The sequence below is a fragment of the Hylobates moloch genome, unplaced genomic scaffold (genome assembly GCF_009828535.3).
Source record: "Hylobates moloch isolate HMO894 unplaced genomic scaffold, HMol_V3 SCAFFOLD_10, whole genome shotgun sequence".
NCBI lineage: Eukaryota > Metazoa > Chordata > Mammalia > Primates > Hylobatidae > Hylobates > Hylobates moloch.
This window is the reverse complement of record NW_026652285.1, coordinates 19075927-19102734: the sequence shown is the minus strand read 5'-3', so window position 1 is coordinate 19102734 and position 26808 is coordinate 19075927. Positions and strand designations below refer to the sequence as shown.

General features: G+C 52.4%; 2 protein-coding genes across 5 annotated transcripts; one reads left to right on the top strand and one right to left on the bottom strand.

The window, feature by feature from the left end:
• Positions 1 to 8824: 8824 nt before the first annotated feature.
• Positions 8825 to 26740, top strand: SGCA (sarcoglycan alpha). Of its 4 annotated transcripts, XR_009215262.1 has the most exons (12): positions 8825 to 8903; positions 10071 to 10190; positions 10285 to 10439; positions 10650 to 10722; positions 11077 to 11275; positions 11795 to 11957; positions 12865 to 13073; positions 13361 to 13387; positions 18094 to 18286; positions 22408 to 22503; positions 23908 to 23981; positions 25835 to 26740. XR_009215262.1 is itself a non-coding variant. In XM_032163274.2 (10 exons), exons 1-9 carry the CDS (start codon positions 8867 to 8869, stop codon positions 18272 to 18274), a joined length of 1164 nt encoding a protein of 387 aa, XP_032019165.2. In that variant the 5' UTR covers positions 8825 to 8866; the 3' UTR covers positions 18275 to 18286; positions 20674 to 21888. The 4 variants fall into 4 exon arrangements, 2 of the variants coding, with proteins under 2 accessions (XP_032019165.2, XP_032019163.2); XR_004249726.2 differs by lacking the exon at positions 22408 to 22503; XM_032163274.2 differs by lacking the exons at positions 22408 to 22503; positions 23908 to 23981; positions 25835 to 26740 and adding an exon at positions 20674 to 21888.
• On the bottom strand, positions 14265 to 15332 carry LOC116474652 (putative spermatid-specific linker histone H1-like protein). The gene is given in 4 exon segments (XM_032163275.2): positions 14265 to 14568; positions 14571 to 14839; positions 14842 to 14865; positions 15012 to 15332. Coding segments are annotated over 4 exon segments (717 nt in total). The 5' UTR covers positions 15217 to 15332; the 3' UTR covers positions 14265 to 14349.
• Positions 26741 to 26808: the final 68 nt, after the last annotated feature.

The following is a 26808-nucleotide window of genomic DNA, read 5'->3' as shown; positions in this document are numbered from 1 at the left end:
CTGACTATTCAGGAGACTGAAGTGGGAGAATCACTTGAGCCCAGGAGTTTCAGGCTGCAGTGAGCTATGACTGTGCTTCTGCACTCCAGCCTGGGTGACAGAGCAAGACCCTGAAAAAAAAAAATTATGCAATGGCCATCATACTATGTGTATCATTTTTCCAGTCAACATGTTTTTTCACAATGTAGCCACATTTGTTCATTTGATTTGTTCATTTTAACTTCTGTTTATTATTTTATCAGAAGAATAAGCCACAATATACTTATCAATTGGGTGTTTAGGTCGTCTGTATGTTTTGTTATTATTGCTATTTATTTATTTTTGAGATGGAGTCTCGCTCTGTTGCTCAGGCTGGAGTACAATGGTGCAATCTTGGCTCACTGCAACCTCCGCCTCCCAGGTTCAAGCGATTCTCCTACCTCAGCCTCCCGAGTAGCAGGGATTACAGGCATACGCCAGTGCGCCCGGCTAATTTTTGTATTTTTAGCAGAGACAGGGTTTCACCATGTTGGCCAGGCTGGTCTCAAACTCCTGAGTTCAAGTGATCTGCCCGCCTCAGCTTCCCAAAGTGCTGGGGATTACAGGCATGAGCCATTGCGCCGGGCCTGTTTTGCTATTATATAAACAGGGCGTCAATGAACATGCTTGGACTTTTCTCTGAACCTATTATTAGGGCATATACTTAGAAAGCTAGGATTGTTGGGCAGGCACACTTTGAAGTTGACTAGTACTGCCAAACTGCTCTCTACAGCGTCTGAACCAATTGATCCTCTCACCACCAGCGTTTGTACAAGACATCCTGTTTTACCACATCCTTGCCAACTTTTGCTCTTGTTAGACTTATGTTTGCCAATCTGATAGGCATGAAGTGGCATCTCACTTGAAGCTGCATTCCCTGCCTATGAGGTTGAGCATCTTACTCTCATTGACCATGTGGGTTTCCTCTAGGAAAATAACTTATGTTCATATCCTTTGCTATGCTATTGTAGTTTTCGGTGCAAGTTACAACAGAAAGCCCAACTAGAAGGGGTTTAAGCAAAAAGGAATGTTTATTAGCTCACATAACAAGAAGTCCTGGGGGTGGTTAATTCAGAGGCCCCGCTGTGACATCAAAGACCAGGTTCTTTTTGTCTTTTTCCAACACCCTCTCATTGTGTTGATTTGCCTCTTAGACTGGCCCCATCATGGTCCCAAGATGGCTGCCTCAACTCTCTTGTGCAGACAACAACGTCAGAGACAGAAGAAACTGGATGCTTTCTTATTAGTCTCTTTCCCAGGGGTCCCCACCAGGAGACCTTCCAGAATTGCATAAACGTTCACACCTAAACCAATCATTGACCAGAGGAACTAAATTATCATGCTATATTTAGACCAATCATCATTCACCTGATGGGGTTGAGGAAGGCCGAGCCTCCCAAAAAGCCCAAACCCCTGAATCAGAATGGGGTTCTGATTATCAAGGAAGAAAGAAGGGATGCTGTTTGGAGTGGCACAAAAAATGTCTGTCCTTACTACTTGATGAGTACCTTGAAAGAAAAAAATAGGCCAGGTTTGGTGGCTCACACCTGTAATCTTGGCATTTTGGGAGGCCAAGGTGGGAAGATTGCTTGAGCCCAGGAGTTTCAGACAAGGCTGAGCAACATGGTGAGACCCCATCTCTACCAAATATATATATATATTTATATATATAATATATGCTATATATATTTATATATAATATGTTATATATAATATATATGATATATAATATATGTGTTATATATAATATATGATATATCATATATAACATATATGATATATCATATGTTTTATATATGTGTTATATATAATATGTTATATATAATGTATATGTTATATATGTTATGTTATATATAATATATGTTGTATATATGTTATATATATATATATATATATATTAGCCGGGCATGGTGGCATGTGCCTGTAGTTACAGCTGCTTGGGAGGCTGATGTAGAAAGATCACTTGAGCCTGGAGGGGCAGAGGTTGCAGTGAGCCGAGGTTGTGTCACTGCATTCCAGCCTGGGCGACAGAGCAAGACCCTGTTTAAAAAAAAAAAAAGAAAAAGAAATAAAAATAAAATAAAAGTTCTGTCTGTTCCATATTGATTCCTAGGAGGTTTTTTTTTTCTTTTTTTTTTTTTAGATGGAGTTTTGCTCTTGTTGCCCAGGCTACAGTGGGATGGCGCAATCTTGGCTCACTGCAACCTCTGCCTCCCAGGTTCAAGCAATTCTCCTGCCTCAGCCTCCCAAGTAGCTAGGATTACAGGTGGGCACCACCACACCCAGCTAATTTTGTATATTCCTAGGAGGTCTTTATATTCTGAATGCTAACCGTTTATCTGTTGCGAATACTGTCACCATTGCCACCCAGGCTGCTCCTTGTCTCTTAACGTTGTAACTTTGTTCGTAATATCATTTTCATAGCAGAGGGCTTTTGGGGGGTAATGTAATGAAAATTGGCTGATCTTTTCTGAGTGTGTCTCTTGTCTAAGAAATGCTTTCCTACCCTTAGGTCTCCTACATTTTCTCCTAATTATTTCAAAGTTTTGTTTTTCACTTTTAGGTCTTTAATCCATCTGGAATTCATACTTATGGATGGTGTGAAGATTTTTCAGAGGAAAAGCCAATTGTCACAACACGTTTTATTGAAGCCTATTCTCACTGAGTTGCAGTGCCGCCACTATCATAAATCACATTCCCACATATACTTGGATCTGTTTCTGGGCACTCTATTCTATTGATCCCTTTGTCTAGCCCGGCACCAATACCACATTGTTTTAATTATGATCGCTTTCAAAAAAGTCTTGGTATTTGTTAGGGCCAGGTCTCTTTCCTTATTCTTTTTCAGAACTCTCTACTTTTTTCTTGGGTCTTTGCTCTTCTCTATGAATTTTAGAATCAGTTTGCCTAGCTCTGTGAAAAATCCTGTTGGGATATTTATTGGACCTGCAATGAATCAACAGATTAACATGGAGAGGATCGTCTTCATAACATTGAGGCATCTCATACTTAACCTAATACTTCTCTACGGCTCTCCATTTATTACTATTGTAGCCTATGTTTTACTTCCTAAATATCTTGCAATGTGTTTTGTAATTTTTTTCTGGGTTCTGTACAATTTTAATTTTATTGTGAATGATTTCTCTTTGAAAAATACTATAATTTCTAATAAACTATTGCTAGTGCATAGAAACACTGCTGAATTTTGTAGGGTTTTTTGTATTTGGATGTTGACTTTGTCCCGCATGACTTCACTTAATCACTCTAATAATATGCCCGTAGAATCTCTTGATTTTCCATATAAATAATCATGCTGTCTACAGAAGATGTCAGAGACTTTTGCCTCTTATTTTCCTAACCCTTCTTTTTTTTAATTTTTTTTGAGACGGAGCCTCGCTGTGTCACCCAGGCTGGAGTGCTACGGCATGATCTCAACTCACTGCAACCTCTGCCTCCCAGGTTCAAGAGATTCTCCTCCCTCAGCCTCCTGATTAGCTGGAATTACAGGTGCCCACCACCACGCCCGGCTAATTATTTTTAGTAGAGACGGGGTTTCACCATGTTGGCCAGGCTGGTCTGGAACTCCTGATCTCGTGATCTACCCACCTCGGCCTCCCAAAGTGCTGGGATTACAGGCGTGAGCCGCCGTGCCTGGCCTTATTTTCCTAATCCTTCTATCAGTGAATGGTGGCTTCTAAATCTGACCTCTTCCAGCTCTTGGGCTGTGCCTGTGGGCTGGCCCTGGGCAGCTATTACCTTGCACTGTCAGTTATAAATAAATAAAACACCCTTACTTTCTCCAGAGCTTTACAGTTTGCAAAGCACTTTCGCTTCCATTATCTCATTGATCCTTCTTACCCCCACTTGATGGAATGGGAGTGTCTGGGTGGAAACGGCCCAGGGCTCCGTGTCCAGAGATCCAGCTGTGCAGGCATAGTGCCGAGGCACCTTGGACAGTCCCTCCTCTTCTCTCGTTCTGCTGTAAGCTAACGTTTGGCCGGGAATGGTCTCTGGCGTTCCAACTCATGTGTGATAGATTTGGGCGGTCAGAGGCTCACGGAACCCTTTGAGGGCTGAAATCCACCGATAAAAAGGCGGGGGATTCTGGGTACATTTAGGTCTCCAGGCTGGTATCCCAAAATGTCTGGGGGGATATGGAAATGTCCTTGGAAGTCGGAGGCTTGATAGGGTGGAGGTGGAACGGGGAAGAGATCATTATGTCCAGCCCCCTGCCTCCGTGCGGGTTCTCCTCCCCTGTAGATTAGAGCGTCTTCTGGGTCGGGAAGGGGAGGACGAGATGGAGCTCGTGGCCTTGGGTTCCCTCCTGCGTCGCCCCCTGTAACTGCGTCCCCCAGCACGCACTGCTGACGCGCATCCCCAGCCCGGGGCGGTGCGCTCCGCAGGCATCCCGCCCCCGACTCCCGCTCCGTCCCAACATCGCGCAGGCGCAAGACCGGGCTGGCGCCAGCGAACGCGCCCTCTCGTGGCGGACTGGACAGGTCGCAGTCTTTGTTGTTGCGCCGGAGGCGGCGAACGGGACAGGGGAGAAAGATGTGGGTGGAGTCTGGGAGGCAGATGCGAGAATCAGATCACAATGACGAGAAGCCCTTTCCTTTGTGCCTCATGGCAACGTATAGATGCAGATAAAGAAAACACGGCCTCAGACCTCAAGAGACTTAGAGACAGGTGCGCAGAGACTGAAGCTGAATGAGACACACTGGACAGCATTCATTCGTTCATTCAGCAAACATTCACTAGGATGGGGAGATACAGGGACAAAGGACCAGAGGGCTTACATTTAGGCACTGGTGGGCAGAGACGGGGCAGAAAGCTGAAGAGACGGATGCGTATGTCAAAAAGGCGAGGACAGAGAAGGGACTAGCTCAGGGCAGGGCTTGGCCGCAGGAGTGAGGCGGAGGCCGGGGAAGTCCCGGAGGAACCTATGGCACGGCAAGGGAACCAGCTGTGCGAGGCAGGGTGCGAGCCCCCGACCCCTCCAGCTCACCTGACCGACGCCCCAACTGGGGATGACAAAACCGAGAGCTAAAGATAGGCAATGTGAGCACCCGAAGGGACCCTAGTTGCAATGGACTGAAGCAGTCAGATAAGTGTAAACCATGTATTCATCATTCTACTACTACCAAAAAAGCTCGGACTGGCCAGAGTTTGGAGGATGCTAGGGAATCAGCTCTTTATTCAGAAACTGTTTAATACAGGAAGAGTCCAGCGTTTCTCCTGTCTTTCTTATACGAACTTTCCCACTCAGTAACCAAATCGCAAGGGGCAGTTTCTGTCTATAATTATTCCAGCTAATAAAGGAAGGCATGATCAGAGTGATCAAATCTGAATATCACTATTCTGCACACACACAAACAACAAAACGCTAATGGCGGAGGCACAGACACTGCTAAGACCACAGAAACGCATGATGTGCCTTCAAATGGAAGAACACTGTCACCACCTATGAAGTGGTCTCAACGAAGGAAATTGAACATAAACCTTATGAGGCCTCTAGATCCAACTACAATTTACAGGAGATAACAATGTACAGGAAATACAACGTATAGGAAGTATGGAGGTGGGAGGAACATGTTAAAGATCACCATAGAGATGCAATCAGCAAAATCCAGAGGGCAAAAAACTACAGAAGAAATTTTCTGGCTCCTTCAAGGAAAGAGAGAGAGAAGGGAAGGAAGGAAGGAAGGAAAGAAGGAGAGGGAGGGAGAGAAGGAAGGAAGAAAGGAGGGAGGGAGGGAGAGAAGGAAGAAGAAGGAGGGAGGGAGGGAAGGAAAGAAGGAGGGAGGAAAGGAAGGAAAGTAGGAAGGAAGGAAGGAAGGAAGGAAGGAAGGAAGGAAGGAAGGGAGGAAGGAAAAAAGAAAGAGAGAGAAAGACGTATGGGAACCTATAGATTTAAAGAAATTTAAAAGAGCCTTGGCCAGGCACAATGGCTCACGCCCGTAATCTCAGCACTTTGTAAGGCCAAGGTGGGTGGATCACTTGAGGTCAGGAGTTTGAGACCAGCCTGGCCAACATGGTGAAACCCCGTCTCTACTAAAAATAAAAAAAAATTAACTGGGCGTGGCGGCGCGTGCCTGTAGGCTGAGGCAGAATTGCTTGAACCTGGGAGGCGGAGGTGGCAGTGAGCTGAGATCATGCCACTGCACTCCAACTGGGTGACAGAGCGAGACTGTGTCTCAAAAAAAAAAAAAAAAGCCCTATAAATCATCAATCAGTTGCAATGTGTGTATCTTCTTTGTATCCTGATTCAAACAAATACACTGTAAAAATATATATATTTATGAGAAATTGGTAATTTGAACACTAGAAGTTTGATATTAAGGAATTTTATTGATGATGTTAATAACTGAACATGTTATGTGATTATGTTAAAAAGAGTCATTATCATTTAAAGATATACACTGAAATAATGATGTAATGATGGATGAAATTAATCAGGAGGGGTATAGATGAAACTAGATTGGCCATGAGTTGATAATTGTTGAAGCCGGGTGACAGATACATGGGGGCTTATTATAGTATGCTGCAAATTTTTCAAACTAAGAAGTTGAAAGACCCTGTGACCTCCCTTCCCACCCCTAGGCCCAACAGACAGAAGGTGCCGTGTGTTACAAGCAGCAGGTTGCAATCCAGACAGCTCTGAGTGGGAAGGTCCTCTGATGGCTGAGGGGCCTGAGAAGGGTATCTGGGGACTTTCTGGCTTGTGGGACAGTCCCTGGCTCCCTTGAATTGGGCAGGGAGGATCTGATGGGGAAGTGGCTGCAGCTCTTCATTAAGGAAGGCTGGCTTCTGTGGGCCTGGTGACACTGGGGCCAGGCACTGCTACCTTAAGACAGCTGAGTGGGTGGCTCCAAAAATAGCCAGGGGGACAGCAGGGGGTGGGGAATCACATGGAGAAGCTCAGGGGTGAGGCTGGGCAGGTGCCCAGGGAGTTGGCGCTTCTGCCTGCTCCCCCAGAACCCTCAGACTCCTCCTCTGCCTCCAGAACCTTTCTTCCTCCCTCCCTCTGTCTCTGAGAAGACAGATGGCCAGGTGATGCTGGGACAAGTACTGCCTTGCCTGAGGGGACGCTGACTCTGGAATTTGGTGGCTCTCCAGGGATGAGCGGGTCAGTCAGGTGGAGAGAGAGAGAGGAAGGGACAAGTACTGAGTAACCTGCCTACCAGTCACCCCATCTGCAGGCCAACACCTGCGCCCTTAGGCTGGACCCAAGCGATCCTCGCCTGGAGTATTTTGTTGTCCTCCTGAGGCCCTGGAGGAGAGGTCACACAGGCACCAAGGACTTGGGAACCCCGGCAGCCATAGGTCCCCGCCCCCTTCTCAGGGTACCTGGGGAGACTGCCCCTGTGCCTGCCCTAAGTGAGAGACCTGGGGAAAGGACACCCCGCCCCATCGCCCCTGGACTGAGATCCTTTGGCAGAGGCAAGAAGGAAGGGGAAGCAGGGCTGGGCAAGTACATTGGCAGCTCAGTCATCAACTGAGTCAGGCACTGGGCTAAGCCGTCTGCATGCATTCTACTCATCAGCAATGTGGCCTTGGGAAAGGTATACACCCCTGTGCCTCAGTTTTATCATCTGTTAAATGGGCACAGTAATAATACCTGCCTCATGGAACTGCTGAGGAGATGGAATGAGGTAATATAGGTAGATATATGTAAGACTCTCAGCACAGTAGCTGGCAGGGCTAACTGGTATTACACACTGGCAGGTGACCTCCACATGGGCAGAGGTTTGCTTATCTCTGCAATTTCAATGTCTGATACATAGCAGGTGTTCGGTAAATATGCGCTGCATTCATTACTTTGTGGAGTCCTCATAATGATGCCAAGAGGCAAGCACTATTCTTGCCAGTTTATAGTTGTGGAAATGGGCTAGAGGGCACATGGTGCACTCAAGGCCGCATCCCCAGCAAGTGGCCAAGGGGGGACTCGTGCCCACCTCCAGACCTCCGAGTCTGGGCGCCGAGCCCTGACTCCATGGGCCAGAGAGGGCGCCTCCTCCGCTCACCTGTCTCTACCTGGCTGATCCTGTCCAGGGCTTGCTAGACCTCCACACCGAAGTGCTTGGACTGGGGATAAAGGCTGGGTGGATGGCACCTACATTTGCTGTTAAGGAAGCTGCCACCAGCCGGCTACGCCTACTAGTTGCCAGGCCCTGTGCCAGGCCAAAGGATACAAATGTGACAAGATCCTAGTCTTCGAGGAGCTTGGAGCAGTCTGTGTGGTTGGGTTGTGCCCAGGAAAGCACGCAGGGGCTAAGGGGACATCCAGCTTGGCCTAGCAGAAGAAGGGAGGTCAGAAAGGCTTCAGAGAGGAGAGGACATCTGTGCAGAGTCTGGAAAGGTGACTGGAAGGTTGCTGCTTGAATGAAGGTGGGAAGGGAACTGCAGGCAGAGGGAAAAGCCTGGGTGACGGCGTGGAGACTTGAGAGAGTCTGCCAAGCTAGGCAGGAATGGCTGAGCAGGGGCCTGGGGTTGGAAGGGTAGGGGCAGAGGATGGGATTTCTAGACCAGCTGACCAGGTTCAGGACGGGCCAGAAAGCCACCAACTGGGGATGAGCTGGGAACTCAGGGGCCATGAGAACCATTAGAGTTTTAAGGGAGGATGGAGGTGGCCAGGTTGGTGGTTTAAAAAACACTGTGGCCACTGGAGGGGATGGTTGGAGTGACAATGAGTGTGAGGAGGGTGTCTATCCCAGATTCGGTGCATGCTCCAGGCGGGGAGGGGAGGCTGACGCTGGGACCCAGCTGCCCCGAGCCACCTCCCTCCTTCCCTCCTCTCCTCCCTGCCCCCTGTCTCTGTCACTCACGGGGCGGGCCAGGCTGGGCAGCCATGGCTGCGACGCTCTTCTGGACTCCTCTCCTCTTGGGCAAGTTGGTGCCTTGTTCAGTGGGGAGGCCCGGGATGAGGGGGTGGGATTTAGGGGTGGTAAGATGGAGGTGTGGAGGGCCCGCAGAAGAGGGATCTGGGTTGGGTGAGGCAGGTGCCAGAAGGGCTTTGGGGTGTTAATGCCATGGCCGGCTGGGGATCCAGGGAATGGGGCTGGGAGCTGGGCTCTGGGATGAGGGGGCTGGGAGCTCTGAGGGCTGGAGGTGTCCTAGGGCCGAGGTGGGTCTGACAGCACAGGCCCAAAGGGTTGTGGGCCCTTTAATGAGCTGGCTAGGCCGCAGCTTCTAAGCCCAGGCTAAATTTGGCCCTGGGAGGGAGGGTGGAGCTGGCGGCCAGGTCCTCTGCTCCTCTCCTGGGCTTAGGATTCCTTTTGCTCAGCTCCTGCTGGCCTCTAGGGCAGCCCTTCTTCTAACCTATATTTTAGGGGAGGAAGGTGGGGTCTCCAGGCCCAGATGGCTACCCTTCCTCCTCTGTAGGTTCCTGGCCCCTCTTCCTCTCCTCTAGATTCTTGGACATTTAGCATGGAATTCTTTTCCCATGTATGCCTTTCACACATACACACCCTCACACACACACACACACACCATCACACACTCTCTCACACACACCCTCACACACACACCCTCACACACACACACCCTCAAACACCCTCTCACACACCCTCACACACCCTCACACACACACACCCTCACACACCCTCTCACACACACTCTCACGTGCACACACACCCTCACACACACCCACACCTTCACACACATCCTCACAGACCCTCACACACACCCTCACGCACACACACCCACATCCCCTCACACACACACACACCCTCACACACACACACACCCTCACACACACTCTTCCCAGTCAAACATCAGTCCCTGCTCACTGCACCATTAATAGGGTCCTAAAACAAGGAATGGAAAGGTTGCGGGAGAGGCTCTCCCGAGAATCCCGAAACCCAGAAGATTAAAATGTCTAGCCCAGCAGGGCCTGCTCCCCCACCCCCACTCCAATCCCTTCCTGGGAGGCAGCAAAGGAAGCGCTTCTCTTGATGCCTTAGGGGCTCCAAGGACTTGGTGGGGAAGGGAGCTTATCCCCTGCCCAGGACTGAGGCTGGTCTGTGTGTTTGGGACTTGTGGGGTCCCCACAGTTCTCCTGGCAGGGCTGGGGGACACCGAGGCCCAGCAGACCACGCTACACCCACTTGTGGGCCGTGTCTTTGTGCACACCTTGGACCATGAGATGTTTCTGAGCCTTCCTGAGCATGTCGGTGAGCGGCCTGACAGGCACCCAGGCGGGTGGGCTGGGGTGTACCCCGCAGGGCTCCTGCTGTGACTCTAAGCCCCTCTCCTTGCTTCCACCAGCTGTCCCACCCGCTGTCCACATCACCTACCACGCCCACCTCCAGGGACACCCAGACCTGCCCCGGTGGCTCCGCTACACCCAGCGCAGCCCCCAACACCCTGGCTTCCTCTACGGCTCTGCCACCCCAGAAGATCGTGGGCGCCAGGTCATTGAGGTGCCGTCAGGGACTCTGAGAAAATCACAGGGGTGGGCCGGAGTGGCCTCCTAGGAGCAGCCCTACGGGTCGGGATTGGGTGTTCATTCACAGTCATTTACATGTAATTTACATATCTCTAATTTGGTATCTGAGTCCTCTCCTGCCAGGCTCCAGCTGTGCCACGTTTCTCCCCTAACCCACCTCTCAGATGTCTTTCCCATCCCCCAGGTCACAGCCTACAATCGGGACAGCTTTGATACCACTCAACAGAGGCTGGTGCTGGAGATTGGGGACCCGGAAGGTACCTCTAGCTGTGGCCCATCCCTTCCCCACCAATGCCAGTCTTGGGGAATCTCTCCCGGAAGGGAAGGGGGCTGTGGACAGAAGAGGCTTGGAGAGGCATGGAGCAGGGCATCCTGGAAAGTGGGGACAAGGCTCTTAGGGAATGGGTGCTGGGCTGGGATTCCAGGCTCTGGAGTTCTGTTACCCACTGTGTTGCAGAGACTATGGGGCCTTGGCTCATTGGGGTCTGTGGTGGATGGGGCATTGAGGGGCCTGAAGGGGTGTGCAGGGATGTGGGGTGGAGCTTCGGGGAGGCTTTGCGGGGCAGAGGTGGGGCTGGGTGCAGCCTGAGGTGTCCACCTGGCCTTCCCAGGCCCCCTGCTGCCATACCAAGCCGAGTTCCTGGTGCGCAGCCATGATGTGGAGGAGGTGCTGCCCTCAACACCTGCCAGCCGCTTCCTCTCAGCCTTGGGAGGACTCTGGGAGCCCGGAGAGCTTCAGCTACTCAACATCACTTCTGCCTTGGACCGTGGGGGCCGTGTCCCCCTTCCCATTGAGGGCCAAAAAGAAGGGTAGGCGTGCAACCCTAGAGGACTTCCTGAAAGAGGAGGATGCAGCTTGTGGCAGGCCTAGAACAAGGGTCTCCCTAATTTCCAGGTGGGGCTTTACCATGCACATCTCCACCTCCCAGCTTCACACCACTCTCCACTCTCCTCTGGCTACACCCGCATCTCCTTGTCCTTCCAGAGCCTCGACCCTAGTTACCCTGAACTCTGTACTTCCTGGTGCCTCATGAGCACATACCAGATACATCCATTAAAAGACATTCCTTAGTGGGGAGGGTAAGGCCCCCTAGAAGAATGGGGTGCTGTGTGTACTCTCACCGTGACCTCAGATCTCTGGGAGGACTGTGACTCCTGCCAGACCCCAGCTGTGCCATGTTCCTCCCTTAATCCTCCCTCCTAGGCGTCTCCCTCATCCCATCCCCAGGTCATAGCCTACAATCAGGACAGTTTCAACAACCCCTGGCAGAGTGGTGCCTGGTGCCCCCTGCCCCCACTCTGCTGACAGTGACTTCTATCTGGTCCCAGGGTGTACATTAAGGTGGGTTCTGCCTCACCTTTCTCCACTTGCCTGAAGATGGTGGCATCACCCGATAGCTACGCCCGCTGTGCCCAGGGCCAGCCTCCACTTCTGTCTTGCTACGACACCTTGGCACCCCACTTCCGCGTTGACTGGTGCAATGTGACCCTGGTGAGGAGGGACCCTGGGTCCAGGGGTGGGGTGGGGCATGGCCCCCATCCCAGTCCCCCTTCCCTCCCATGCTGCTTCCTACCTCCGTCTCTCTAATTGCTCCAGTCCCCATTTCTTTCTCTGATGTTCTCAGTATTGCCCACAGGCTTAGTCTGAGGATACACACACACACACACACACACACACACACACACACACACACACACACACACACCCTGAAGTTCTACCTTTCCCCCACAAGAGGGCGACAGAGTCCGCAATCCACACGTGGGGTCGCCAGCTCCCGCGCCCCAGATCTGCCCAGGCCAACAGCTATATCATAGTCCAGTTCCCAAACCCTTTCCCTACCAAGGGCCTCTGCGTGACAGCTCTGTCTGCTTTTCTCTAAGGTGCCACCTAGCAAACCCACTTACAACAAGGATCTGATAGCTCTTCACACTGTAAACCAAAGATGCTCACAACAGCTCTTTGGACACTGAGCTGAGGTTCACAGGATCCCACCGCTGGTATACACTGTTCCTGTGAATTGACCAACAGAGCAGGGACTCATTCAGGGTCCACAGCCAGCTACTGGTAATTGACAACATTCTTGAGCGCTTGCTATGTGCTTGGCACTGTCCCATCAACATATTTTATGCTCACCACCACTCCAGGAGACAGGTGCTACTATTATCCTTCTGACGTTACAGGTGATGAAACAGAGGCACATAATCATCGTAGCTAAGCACTTGTCTGAGTCTGGATTCAAACCAGGCGGTCAGACCGTAGCGCTGTGTGCTAACCAGTGCACTGTCCCGCCTCTGCTGGACTTTGTCTCCTGCCTCCTAGTCCTGGCCCCTGCCCTGTTCCTGGGGACCTCTGTGTCCAGCCAGCTACTTCCTGCGTCAGCCCTGAGCTCTCTGTGCAGGTGGATAAGTCAGTGCCGGAGCCTGCAGATGAGGTGCCCACCCCAGGCGATGGGATCCTGGAGCATGACCCGTTCTTCTGCCCACCCACTGAAGCCCCAGACCGTGACTTCTTGGTGGATGCTCTGGTCACCCTCCTGGTGCCCCTGCTGGTGGCCCTGCTTCTCACCTTGCTGCTGGCCTACGTCATGTGCTGCCGGCGGGAGGGAAGGTGAGTGTGGGCATGAAGGGTGGGGGAACACCTGCTGGAGCTCACACCCATGGGACTCACAATGGCACTTGTGCTGTGTGGGACCCAGACACCCTGGGAATGGGGTTCTCAGGCACAAAAGGCGTGTTGGGCCCCTTTCTAGGCAACTTGGGGCTGGAGATATGCCTGGCCTGGCACAGGAGGGCATTGTGGATAATCACACGCAGACCTCCACACACATTGGAGCCCTGGGGCACCTTGGGGTGAAGCCTAGAGCTGGGCTAACCCTCTCCTTCACTTTTCCACAGGCTGAAGAGAGACCTGGCTACCTCCGAGTGAGTAAAGGAAAGCTGGGGGTGGGATGGGAGCCCACCCAGACCGTTGTTGGACCCCCCCCGCCAAACTATGCCATGAACAGCAGAGACAGAATAAACCACTCTGGGGTGATGCTCACCCCTTCCCTTGACCTCTGAGCCCCAGCTCCGGGCTGGCTGGATGCTGGGCCTGATCTTTCCTGACTCTGCCTTCTTATTTGCTGGTGTCCATAGAAGAGTCTCTAGTGAGCCGGGTGTGGTGGCTCATGCCTGTAATCCCAGCACTTTGGGAGGCTGAGGTGGGAGGATTGGTTGAGCCTGGGAGTTTGAGGCCAGCCTGGGCAACACAGAGAACTCATCTCAACAACAAAAAAAGTTTTTTTAATTAGCCAGGCCTGGTGGAGCATGCCTGTGGTCCCAGCTACTTGGGAGGCTGAGATAGGAGAACCGCTTGAGCCTGGGAGATCGAGGCTGCAGTGAGCCGTAATCGTGCCACAGCACTCCAGCCTGGGCGACAGAGTGAGACTCTTTCCCCCAAAAAAGAAGAGCCTGTTGCGACACAGGGGAATGGGACCTGCTGCCACTATGGGGGAAAGGGCTTGAGAAGCAACTTAAGAGACTCCCAGTATCAGTATGAGTCAGACACCTGCGGTCCAGGCCGGGCTCTGCCCCACAATTACTCCGTCACCCTTCTTTCTGGCTTCAGATGCTCCGCCTGCAACATCACGAGGTTGGACTAGCTGGTGTCTATGAGTGCTTCCAATTCTGCCAGCCCTTTCCAAATCCTTCCTCTCTTATTTTGGCCTGGTTTCCCCAACTCATGACTTTACCCCTCCTATGTGCCCCCAGCCCTCTTCCTCTCCCAATCCCCTGAACCCCAGATTCCAGGAGGCAGATGTGAAATAAGTTAGGTTCCTTTTATTCCCACTGCACTGAGCCAATGGCGGGCTTGGCACCCCTGACTACTTGCCTGGCCTGCCTCATTAATTGCAGTGGCACTTGGCCACCCTTCGAACCCCCTTGATAAGCTGCTTGTGCCCCTGTTTGGAGCCCAGTAGTGACCTGTGCTGTCCAAAGGGGCGCTGCCCAGAGTGCCACCTCTGCTGCCGTTGTCTCTTGACCTTGAGCTTGGACTTGGAGGCCTGCTTCTTGCCCAGGGTGAAGGAGCCTGAGGCCCCCCTGCCGGTCACCTGCTGAGCATGCCCTTGTCCACCAGCCCCTTGAGCACACGCTTGAAGTGATAGGCATTTCGGGCCATGTTGTAGCCCGTGGTGGAAGCAGCCTTCTTCAGGGTGGCCAGGGACACATACTTGCAGGTCCCCTTGTCTGCCACAGCCCTCAGGATCACCTTGGACGTGCTGGGCTTCTGGCAGGCTTTGGCACAGGTGCGTTGCCCAGTCGCTGTCTTGCTAGAGACATGCTGCCCTGCTGGCCTCCACCCATGGCAGTATTTGAGTTCAATGGCACTGACGGGACAGTGGTGAAGTGCCTTTCTGCTTCTCTCCCTGGGGTAGGTGAAGTGTCTTGGGTGCAAGGACCTCCAGGGCGGCTGGAAGTCTCCACTGGGCTGCCTCTCGCAGGATGGCTGAGGTGTGTCCTGGTTCCTGGTCCTCTCTGAGGCTTCCTCTTGGGCTCTGGCCCTCACCTTTCCCTGGGTGGCCAGAGAGAGGATCAAGGACGGTCACCCACGGCTGGCCTCCACAGACTTGTGCTCTTGGTGCAGGGGGTGGTGAGGTTATCTCTGTGGTGACCTCAGAGGCTACCAGAATTCTGTGTGGGTCACAGTAGCCCCATTGTTTCCTCCAGGGAGGGGTGGACCAGAGATGCCCGATGGTGGAGGCATGTAACATGCCAGGTGTCCTGGGGAGGAGGGCTGCGCTTGTGGGCCAGACAGTGGGCCTGAACGGTGCGTGCACATATGCATGTGTGTGTGTGCACGTGCCTGGGCTTCTTTTATTTTTTAAAAAATTTTTAGAGAGAGGGTCTCACTCTGTCACCCAAGCTGGAGCACAGTGGCATAATCATAGCTCACTGCAACCTCAGACTTCCTGGGCTCAAGCGATCCTCCCATCTCAGCTTCCTGAGTAGCTGGGACTAAAGCTACTGCACCTGGCCTGGCCCCCAGTTTTAAACTCACCATTTTGACCCCACTGTCTTGACCCACTGGGTTTTTGAGCCACTGGGTTGAAGAATACAAGCTTTGCAGGCATCAGGGTTATACCAACATTTATGAATTTTTATGGGGAATATATTTTCCAGAGTGAACAGAGATGTAATTCCTTGATTACATTCCTCAAGCAACTTTCTATACAAAGCAGTTAAAAGGCTTTGTTTTTATTTTCTGTTTTCAATTTTATAGAATTTTTCCCCATGGGGATCAGTGACTTTTCATGTACATTTCACTAGGAAGATTTTATTCCTCAATTTTTTTGGACTGCGCCAAATTTAATCACTAACATCTACTGCCACTGGGGATATTCTCTAGTGACCAGTATTTCCTCCACGTCCAGCCTTCCCTGGGTCAACTCTGTAGCTCTGATGTTGCCAGAAAAATCTGCTGCCTCAGTCAATTTGAAATCAATAACCATTTTACCATGTGCAACATTAGCCTTGGCTGGTTTGGATTTCGTGTTGATGTATTTCTACAAAATCCAATTTTTCACTTGTTCAATGTCTGCCACTTTTCAGATTATCCACAAGTTATGATTCTGCTGCCTGCTTTTCACCTAGATCAGATTTCAGTGGTCACAGAGTCCTCCAGGCCCCACAACCCTCTCCTGGGGATTTCTGTGCCAGAGGCAGTGCTTTAGGGACTGTGTGTTGGTGGTGGAGTGGGTGTGGGTGAGACCTGGGCCACGTGTGTGTGTGTCTGTGCGTGTGCCTGCTGTTTGTCTGTCTGCCCAAGTGCTGATGTGGAAGGACTGTGGGGAAGCCACTGCGGGGTCTGGCCTCTGCTCTTGCTCTAGAAAAACATCCCCAGCACATTTTTCCACCTGTGTGTTGCCAGAGTAATGAGGCCCAGATGTGGGGCTGGGAATAAGGAGGGGGCCCACTGACTGAGGCCTTCCTCTGCCAGGGCCTCACCTGCCCAGCTGTCTCCATCTCAGCAGCCACACACTGGTTGCTTTCTTTCCCCTCAGTCTCCCTTTGCCTGGGAATAGAAAATTGTGTTTCGGACAACTCAGCTCACCAAATTCCAGACTCAAGAGCTCATCTTGACCCTCCCCTGGCCTTAGATGGTGACTCCACCTCTTCCTGCTGGCCAGACAGGACTTGGTCCCACTCCCCGCAGGAGGAGCATGGCCCATTCAGCGTGAAGCTAGGTCTTTTCTGTAGTCTAAACTGTCAGGCTCTAACCGGAGTCTGTGTCCACTAATTGGGACCTGAACATGGTTGGGGATCACTTCTCCTCCCTCATCTCACCAGTAACCAAGTGGCAAGTGGGGTCGCTTCAGCCCTGCCTGGGGCCCCAGCTCCTCTAAGAAAACCAATTCTTGGCTAGGTGCAGTGGCTCATGCCTGTAATCCCAGCACTTTGGGAGGCAGAGGCAGGAGGGTCCCTTGAGGCCAGGAGTTCAAGACCAGCCTGAACAACATAGTAAGACGCCTGTCTCTACAAAAAAAATTTTAAAAATTAGCCGATCATGGTGGCTTGCACTTATAGTCCCAGTTACTCAGGAGGCTGAGGCAGGAGTATCGCTTGAGCCCAGGAGGTAGAGGCTGCAGTGAGCTATGATTGTGCCACTGCACTGAAGTTGGTGACAAAGTGAGACCCCATCTCTTAAAAATAAATAAATAAATAATATAAAAACATAATATAAAGCTCAGCAAACACCGGCTTCTGGAAGAATATGGCCCCTGTGGATGTCTATTCATGTCTCTGTATCTTATGAGCACTTACCACGTGGTGGGCACTGTTCTAAACGTTAAGCCGCATTTTCTCTTTTAATCTTAACAGCAGTCCTAGAAGGTAGGGTTTTTTTTTTGTTTTTTTTTTTTTTTTTAAATAGAGATGGGATTTCACCACGTTGGTCAGGCTGGCCTTGAACTCTTGGCCTCAAGTGATCCACCCGCTTTGGCCTCCCAAAGTGCTGGGATTGCCGGTATGAGCCACCGTGCCTGGCCTGGTGGTAGGTGTTATTATCTCCATTTGGCACTTGAGCAAACTAAGGCATAGAGTGGTTAAGCAACTTGCCCAAGACACACAGCCTTGAACCCAGGCTGTCTACACCCACAGCCCATGTCTTGACCACTGGGCACTGAGCAGGCACCATAGAGCTTTCTTTTTTTTTTCTTTTTTTTTTTTTTTTGAGATGGAGTCTCTTGCGATCTCAGCTCACTGCAACCTCCGCCTCCCAGGTTCAAGTGAATCTCCTGACTCAGCCTCCTGAGTAGCTGGGATTACAGGTGCCCACCACCACACCTGGCTAATTTTTATTTTTATTTTTTGTAGAAACAGGGTTTCACCATGTTGGCCAGACTGGTCTCGAACTCCTGACCTCAAGTGATCTGCTTGCCTTGGCCTCCCAAAGTGCTGGGATTACAGGCATGAGTCTCCACGCCTGGCCCCATAGAGCTTTCTGTTTGTTTTCTGCCCCTGCATCATGTGTTTGAGTCTCTCCCCACGTAAGTGGTGGGGAGGACTGCAGGGTGGCTCAGAGGCAGGGCCAGCCTGTACTCCAGAGCAGCTGACTCCCAGAGCTGATGACTCCCCACCTGTGCCTCCAGCATCCAGATGGTCCACCACTGCACCATCCACGGGAACACAGAGGAGCTGCGGCAGATGGCGGCCAGCCGCGAGGTGCCCCGGCCACTCTCCACCCTGCCCATGTTCAATGTGCGCACGGGTGAGCGGCTGCCTCTCCGCGTGGACAGCGCCCAGGTGCCCCTCATTCTGGACCAGCACTGAGGGCCCAGCCAGGTGGGTCTGGTGGGTGATGCCAGCCTTATTTCTGGGAACAAGATGGCCTTTATCTCAAGGCTGGGGCAAATGGTGGGGTCTGGGAGAGGTCAGGGGAAGAGACACATAGACTTGTCTGCCCCTCTGAGGCTGCTGCTGGGGGTCCTCACCAGTGCCAGGGCTATGACCCCAATGCCAAGCACTCACGGTTGGAGGGTCAGGGTGGGGAAGTCAGGAGAACTAGCATCTGACCCTCTAAGCCCTCCACTCTCTCTTCTCATAGTGGTTCCAGGTCCAGCCCTGACTTCATCCTCCCTTCTCTGTCCACACCACGAGCGGCACATTCCACCTGCTGATTCCAGCTCCTGGCCCGCCTGGAACTCAGGCTCTAAACAAGCAGAGAGAGGGGGTGGGGCGGGATGAGAGTGTGTGGAGTAAGGACATTCAGAATAAATACCTGGTGCTCTGCTCACCTATTGCTGCTGGCAGCCTCCCCTGTCCTCACTGGCTCTGTTTCCCTTTGTGCTTTCTGGGAGGCCCCACAGGCGGCCAGTGCCTGCCAGCCTGCCCTTTGGACTCTTGGCATTTTGCTGTTTCTCAAATTATCTGGAAGAAAGAGGGAAGGACCTGCTATCTGCAGCCCTCCCACGAACCTGGTAGTGAGGGATGCCTGGATCATTATCCCCATTTCATAGACAAGGAAACAGAGATCAAGGGAGAGTCAGTGACTTACCCAAGGTTACAGAACAAGCAAGTGGCAAAGCTTGAATTTGACCCTGGCACTTCTGCCTCCACCCTGCCTTCTACAGAGTTGAGGGGTTCTAGAAGCAGGAAATCCAGGCCCTTACCTGTAGATTTCTTTGGCACCTCAAGATTCCCTGGAGGGAGAGTCCCTCTGTCTGTTGTGCTTGGAGAGAAGCCAATCTAGATATGGAGAGCGAGGCCGGGCGTGGTGGCTCATGCCTGTAATCCCAGCACTTTGGGAGGCCGAAACAGGCAGATCACTTGAGGTCAGGAGTTCGAGACCAGCCTGGCCAACATAGTGAAACCCCATCTCTACTAAAAATACAAAAATTAGCCAGGCATGGTGGTACGTACCTGTAATCCCAGCTACTCAGGAGGCTGAGGCAGGAGAATCGCTTGAATCCCGGAGGTGGAGTTGCAGTGAGCCAAGATCACACCACTGCACTCCAGCCTGGGCGATAGAGCAAAACTCTGTCTCAAAAAAAAAAAAAAAAAAAAGATATGGAAAGAGGGAGGTTGGAATGCGGGTCCCAGAATGCCCTAGGCTCAAGGACTCCCCGCTTTGCTGAGCTCCTCCAGAGATGGGCAGGGGTGCAGAGGACACAGCACAGCCTGGGACCCTTGTTGGGCTGAGTGGTGCTAGCACAGCTTGACCCCGCATGAGCTCGGAAGAGCTCAGCTGGCCATAAGGAGGCCTGAGCCTGTTTTTCCCAGGTAGACACAACCAAATTGGGCCCTGATCACTGCCATCTGGCCACATCCAGGCTCATACACTCCCACTCCCACGTGAGGACAGGCCAGGGACTCAGCCTGAGAGGGGCCCGGCTAAAAGAGGGACAGCTGTCAAGGCCCTCCCCTAGTGGCAACTCTGAGAGAACACAGACAAGGGCTGGCATCGCCACTCCAGCCTCCTTCTCCTTTTCCTCTGCTGGGAGGCCCTGGGTCCCACATCCACACAACTAGCCCCTCAATGCAGGTTCTGTCTTTGCCCAAAGGGCACCTCCTCAGAGAGGCCTTCCCTGTGCCCTCTGTGGTCCCACTGCCTGCCCTGCGAGGCCTTCCTGCTCTCTGAGAGGATTTGCGCTGTCTGGGCTCACGTATTCTGAGTCCTCTTCCGCACTAGAACATACGATTCTTTCAGTCTGCAGCAGGTGCAGTGCCTGCACACAGTGAGTGCTCAGGAAGGATGTTCTGAAGGAAGGCATGAAGGGACGCCATGTGTCTGGGTTTGCTCAGCGTTCTTTATTTCTTTTAGAGCCAGGGTCTCACTACATTGTCCACGCTGGCCCTGAACTCCTGGCCTCAAGCGATCCTCTTGCCTCAGCCTCCTGAGTAGCTGGGATGACCGCCGTGAGCTACCGTGCCTGTGCTCAGTGTTCTTAAGGAGGTCGCTCCCCTTCTCAGGTCACAGGGAGTGAGCAAGGCCATGGCTAAAGGTTCTTCCATTATCTCCTGAGCCTCCCTGTACCCATTAGTTAGTCAATCAACTCATCAAACATTGGTTTCGTGAGCATCTGCTGAGGCAGGCTGAGGTGCAGTGTACGTGCTTAATAATTGCCTGTTGAATGACTAGCTCTTTAGGTGCCCACACCATAACCAAATGGGTTCTTTGACTAGCGGGTGCCTCTGGCTTCTCATCGGCTATTTCTTTCTTTCTCCTGAAGGAAACCAGGAATTGGGCAGACCGGAGGCTCCAGCAGCCAGCCTGCTGTCTGGGGTGGCTCCTCCTTGATCCCTGCTCCCTTGAGGAGGAGGCTGCCCACCCCTCATCTCTGGGCTCGCCCCCTGCAGCCAGGCAGCTCTTGGGTCTCCTGTGCTCTTCCTGTGCTGGCCAGGGCTAGGAGAGTGCAAGGCCAGCTCCTCACTTCCCGGCTTTGCCTTGGGGTCTTGGCAGCGTCTTTCTGCCTGCTCAGCTCCAAAGAGCACACGGGAGCCTGGCTGCCGGCCTGAGAGGAAGTGGCCCAGACAAGTAGCTGGGAGGATGGCGTGCCTGCAGAGGACGCTGAGCCCTGCCTGGGCACACATGTCCAGAGGCCCCCGGCAGCATGCCGGGAGGGCACGGACATACTTAGTGCCTCCCCACTGGGCAATAGCCCCTCCCTGGCGCGCAAGTTCCACCCAGCAGTCACACTCCAACCCCCATAGCCCAGGACAAAGAAGTGCAGCCGCCCCCATCACCACCTCCACCGGGAGACTTGGCCCAGCTGCACACTCTGCTCCACCCCTGTCTTCTCCAGTCCCATGATGGCATTGCCCCTGTTGCCCAGTGGGTGGCCTCCACCTTCCTTCTAAACACAGCACCCACACGTGGCCTGACGCTCAGACATTCCCTCACCACCTCTCTATCGGCCAGACCTGGCTACTTAAGGCACCACCTAGGGCCGGCCTCAGCCCCCTGCTGCATGCTGCCCGGGAGCAGGACTGGAATCATGATCCTGCCACACAACAGCTGGCTCAGCCAGCTGAGGGTTAGTTTACTCATAAGATGATCATCATAACCGCCTTGGGGCTGTTGTGAGAATTTGTGGGAACTGGACACTCTGGCAGCTCCCAAGGATGGACACATTATTGCATGCAAGCACACACACAATCCCCCAAGGCCAGAGGTCCCTGGGGTCTCCCTGGCCCCTAAGATCCAGGCTAAATGAACTCCATTTCCACCTGTACCTTGTAAAAAGTTCAATCTCTCCCTGTGAATTGGGGGCGGAAGCCTAAATTTGTATGATCTTTGGTACGGATCTGCTGCCTAGAGCTGCACCATCGAGTACAGCAGCCTCAGGCCATGTGGGTACTAAGCACTTAAGATGTGGCTAGTCCAAACTGAGATGTACTTCAATGTAACGGTGAAATGATCGGATTTGGGGATACATTAGATTAAATAAAAGACATTGCTAAAATTAGTTTTACCTGTAGTTATTTATTCTTTTGAGATGAGGTCTCACTATGTTGCCCAGGCTGGAGTGCAGTGGCATGATCATAGCTTACTGTTACCTCAAACTCAAGTGATCTTCCTGCCTCGGCCACCAAGTAGCTAGGATTACAGGCACTCACCACCACATCTGGCTAATTTTTACAAGTTTTGTAGAGGTAGGGTCTCGCTATGTTGCCCAGGCTGGTCTCAAACTCCTGGCCTCAAGGGATCCTCCTGCCTCAGCCTCCCCAGTAGCTAGGACATGCACTACAGCACCAGCCTTTTTATCTTTTTTTTTTTTTTTTTTTTTTTTGAGATGGAGTTGTGCTCCATTGCCCAGGCTGGAGTACAGTGGCACTATCCTGGCTCACTGCAACCTCCACCTCCCTGGTTCAAGCAATTCCCCTGCCTCAGCCTCCCGAGTAGCTGGGACTACAGGTGCACACCGCCAGGCCCAGTTAATTTTTTTTTTTTTTTGTATTTTTAGTAGAAACGGGATTTCACCATGTTGGCCAGACTGGTCACAAACTCCTGACCTCAGGCAATACGCCCACCTCGGACTCCCAAAGTGCTAGGATTACAGGTGTGAGCCACCGCCCCCGGCCCTTTTTATCTTTTTTTAAATGGCTGCTAGAGCATGAAAAATTACATCTGCGCCTTGGGTTCTATCTTTATTGGGCTGCGCTGGTTTCATGGCTCTTCCTGTATCTCCATCCCAGATTAACTCACACCCAGAGCTCAGCCCCTTTCCCTGCTTTCTACAGAACACCTGCTCTCCTAGGCCTCTGTGCACTCAGCAGCGAAGCCCTAGCATGCGGGCAGAGTTTGCCCCACAGCAGTGAATTCATCCAGAACTTGAACATGTATGTGGCCTCACTCTCTAAAATGTTTTAGTCCCCATCGTGGTTCTCTGTCCCTTCTCATTCAGTACCCCCTTCCCAGTTCCTCCCATTGTCTTTTGCGGAGAAAATCCCACTTTCTGCAGCATTAGCATGTGCCAAACTCACCACCTCCCTCCTGGCCTTGCCTTGCACATCCTCTGCAAAGGGTTGAAATCTCTGCATGGGGAGGGCCTGCCCCCCTCCTGGACAAGACCCCTCCTGCTTCCAGGATCTTACCTCCCTGACTGTGGACATGCCCTCAGCCTGACTTGATACCCTCTGGAGCGCACACAGGGGAAGGGGATGGGGAGACACAGCCTTCCCAGCACCAGGGCTCCCACTGGCTGGGGGACTTCAGGAGAGTGGTCTCCTCCCACACTGAGCCCCCACTAATTTTTCCCACACTCCTCTCTGCTCCCCTGCCCCATTCATCCGTATCACACAGACAGACCCTCCTATGCCCTCTGTCACGCCCATGTACACATATGTCCCAAATGCCACAGTCCATGCGTTCTCACAGTTCACACAGGGTTGCTTTCACTGCCACACGTGTGGGGAAGCTGCCCTCATCACGCACAGATGCCCCCCCACCCCAACCCACACACATACACGTGTATAGGCCCCTGTGAACACAGATGCATTTATTTGTGCACAGGTAGGTGGGCACAGAGAGTGAGACACATTCTCATCACCAGGCACCCCCAGGAGACAGGGACCCCTTGGTGGCACTCACCTTGCTCCCTCAGACGCCATCGCAGGCCTCCTCGTGTGGACGCTGGGGCTTGACGGCAGCCTCGCATTCTCTCCCACGCAGCCCACTCTCACGCCTGCTCCACACACAGTCTCCTCACCCCAGCCGGCAAGCTCTCTTGCAACCCCTCTCCTCCTCCATCCACCCAGCTCTGTCACTGGAGAAAGTCTGGGAAGCTGAGAGTTAAGGTGCTGGGGAAAAAAAAAAAAAAAAAAAAAAAAAAGGAGGGAAAATCTACCGTATTCCGGTGATAGAAAATCCTGCCAGGAGATGGGGCTCAGGTCCCAAAAGGGACCCAGGATTCTGAGATTGCAGCAGAAATTAAAAATCCAAATGAAGGCTCCTCTCTTTCTAGAATTTTCCATCTGGGCTTGACTGAAAAATCAGCCAAAAATCAGAAGCCTGGTCCTTCTCACAGAGAAGACAAAGGTGAGTCTGACAGAGCAGCAGGCTCTGTGACACCCTGCAGGAGATAGTGAGGGTCTCGGGGAGTGGGTCTGGGTGGCTGTATTTAGGGCAGCTGTGATGTCAGCGGAAAGGAGGGTTTGAGTTGGGAATGTGGCACAATGGCCCCTTTGTCCCCCTCCCCTCCTGTCCTGTACACACTGAAACCACACACCGGCCCCCACACCACGTGATGCAGGCTCAGAGCTGCCCATGGGGCACTGCCACACAAGGCTGCCCCCGCTGCAGCCCTGACCCACAGTGCGTGTGTCCACATATATGCCCACGCGCGTGCACACACACTCACATACCCGCATGTAGATTTGTACAGAGGTGACAAGAGGCATATTCACTCCTTTGCCTACAGCTCTGCTGCCCCATGTGGTAACCCTTATCCCACATATAGTTAGTAAAATTAATTGCAATTCAGTAGAAGTGGAAACTGCATTCCTCAGTCACACTAACTGCATCTCACATGCTCAACGGCTGCATGTGGTTAGCGGCTACCGTATTGGGCAGTGCAGCTCTAGGACATGTCTGTTGCTGTAGAAAGCCCTGCCCTGCACCTCCATTGCTGTCTGCTCCCCGATGGGCCTTTCACTTGCTCTTCCTCTCACACTTGCTCACTCCTGTGCACAAAGCACACACAGCGCCATGCTCTCACCTGATGGGTGGCCTCTCTAGCTCAGTCTCTCTCTCTTTAGTCTCCCCAGTACCTAAGCACAGACTCTGCCTAGCCCTGCATCGCAACACCTGGCCTCTAGTCTGGAGAGAATAACAGGATGGAAACATGACCACATCCACAATCCTAGGATAAAGGACCGAGGGGAGCTATGTGGATCTGGAGAGCTTTGGAAACTCCGAGGGGCTGAGCTCAGGCTGGGTTGGGCAAGGGAATGGGAGGAGAATGAGACATTTGAGCATGGCCCGGACAGTAGGGTGTTGAATATGCAGAGAGAAAGGACATCTAGAAGGCCTGGAAGTGGGGAAATGCAGTGCATTTGTGAGAACTGTGGCCACCCTTTTTGGTTGGTGTGACAGATGTGGGCAGGGGAGGGGACAGTGATCCTGGGCAGGTGGGTAGTGACCAGGTAGAGCCTTGGATGCCAGGCTCAGGATGTCCCTGGGTCCCCCATGAGGGCAGATGGGGATGTGGCCTGGACAGCCAGGGTCCTAAAGTCCCAGAGGTCCAGGTGGACAGGGTTTCCTGGGCAGCATGGCAGGCATCACCAAGCAATCAACACATTGATCAAGAGATGGAGCTCGGCGCTGTGGCTCATGTCCGCAATTCCAGCACTTTGGGAGGCTGAGGCAGGCGGATCACTTGAGGCCAGGAGTTCGAGACCAGCCTGGCTAACATGGTAAAACCCTGACTCTACTAAAAATATAAAAATTAGCTGGGCGTGGTAGTGCATGGCTGTCATCCCAGTTACTTGGGAGGCTGAGGCACTAGAATCGCTTGAACCTGGGAGGCGGAGGTTGCAGTGAGCTGAGACTGCACCACCACACTCCAGCCTGGGTGACACAGTGAGACTCTGCCTCAAAAAAAAGAGAGAAAGAGAGATGCATGGGCATCACACAACTTTGGGTAATTTGCATATGAATAAGCCTTCATTTATATGCCATCATTCTTATCCTCTCTAGACTGATTCCCTTTCTACACTGTCCTAAGTGTGGTAGAAGTGCTAATGATGAACTATTAAAGGCCATAATGAATGGCCATGAATACTTAATGACACCACGATATTAGTATTGCTGATGGATGGTATCTACAGACTTGTCCATCTCTCTGGAGACCTTAGGGAGGAACGCGGGCTTTTTGTTCCTTTTGGGTTTAGACCTGAGACAAGGTGAGAGAGGTGACCAGCTGTCGTCTCGCTGTCTCCCTGGCTCCGGGTGCCTGATTCTCTCCAAACTTCTGACGCCCTGGATTCTCTGTCCCCCACTGACCACACTCGCTGTCCCCCTTACCTGAGATGGGGGAGCCGAACAGTCAAGGAGCAGGCAGAAGGTGAAGGGAAAGAGAAGTGCGGGAGAAAAGGGAGGAAGAGGAAGCGAGAATTTAAGGAAAAAAAAGAAAGAAATAAAAAGCTTAAAATGGAGTAGGCGGGAGGCAGGGGCACAATGGCTCCCCAGGCCACCCCAGCCCAGGGGTGTTGTGTTCTGGGGATTCAGGAGGTCGAGGCACCCAGTCTGTGGTGAGCAGGGCCAGGCCTCCTTCCTTCCCGAGAGCACGGTGTGAGCACCTTCCCCACAGCTCTCCCAGGTGTCTGTCTCCCTCACTCCCCCAGGGCCAGGACAGCGAGCAGGGAACATGCCTTCCTCCTGGTCCCTCCCAGACCCTCGCCAGGCTCAGCAGACCCCTCTCCTGTTGTGTTGCTCCTTCGGCAGGAGCTCAGCGTGGGTGAGGAAGGAGCAGAGGGCAGATTACCCTTCATGTCAGTCCAGGGAGAGGCCCCCAGGTCCTCCTCACGGGTTCCACTCCCCTCACCCTCCCAGTATCCATGAGCATCCCACCGCCACCAACTGCAGGGCATCCAGGGCGGTGGAGAGTGGACAGGCTTGAAGGGGAGTGGGTATGAGGTTTGGACAACCCCAGGTGTGAAGGGGGTGTGTGTGTGTGTGTTGTGCACGTGGATTGCCTGTATGGTATTGCAGGAGAGAAGAGGATTTGGAAAAGGTGCAAGGGAATTGCAAGAATAGAAAATAAAAGAGGAAATAGAAAGGTTTGAGGTATAAGAAGGGTGAGAGAAAGGGGAGTGGGGTTATGGAAGGATCTAGAAGAGAATAGTGGGGAGGGAAAGGGCAGGAA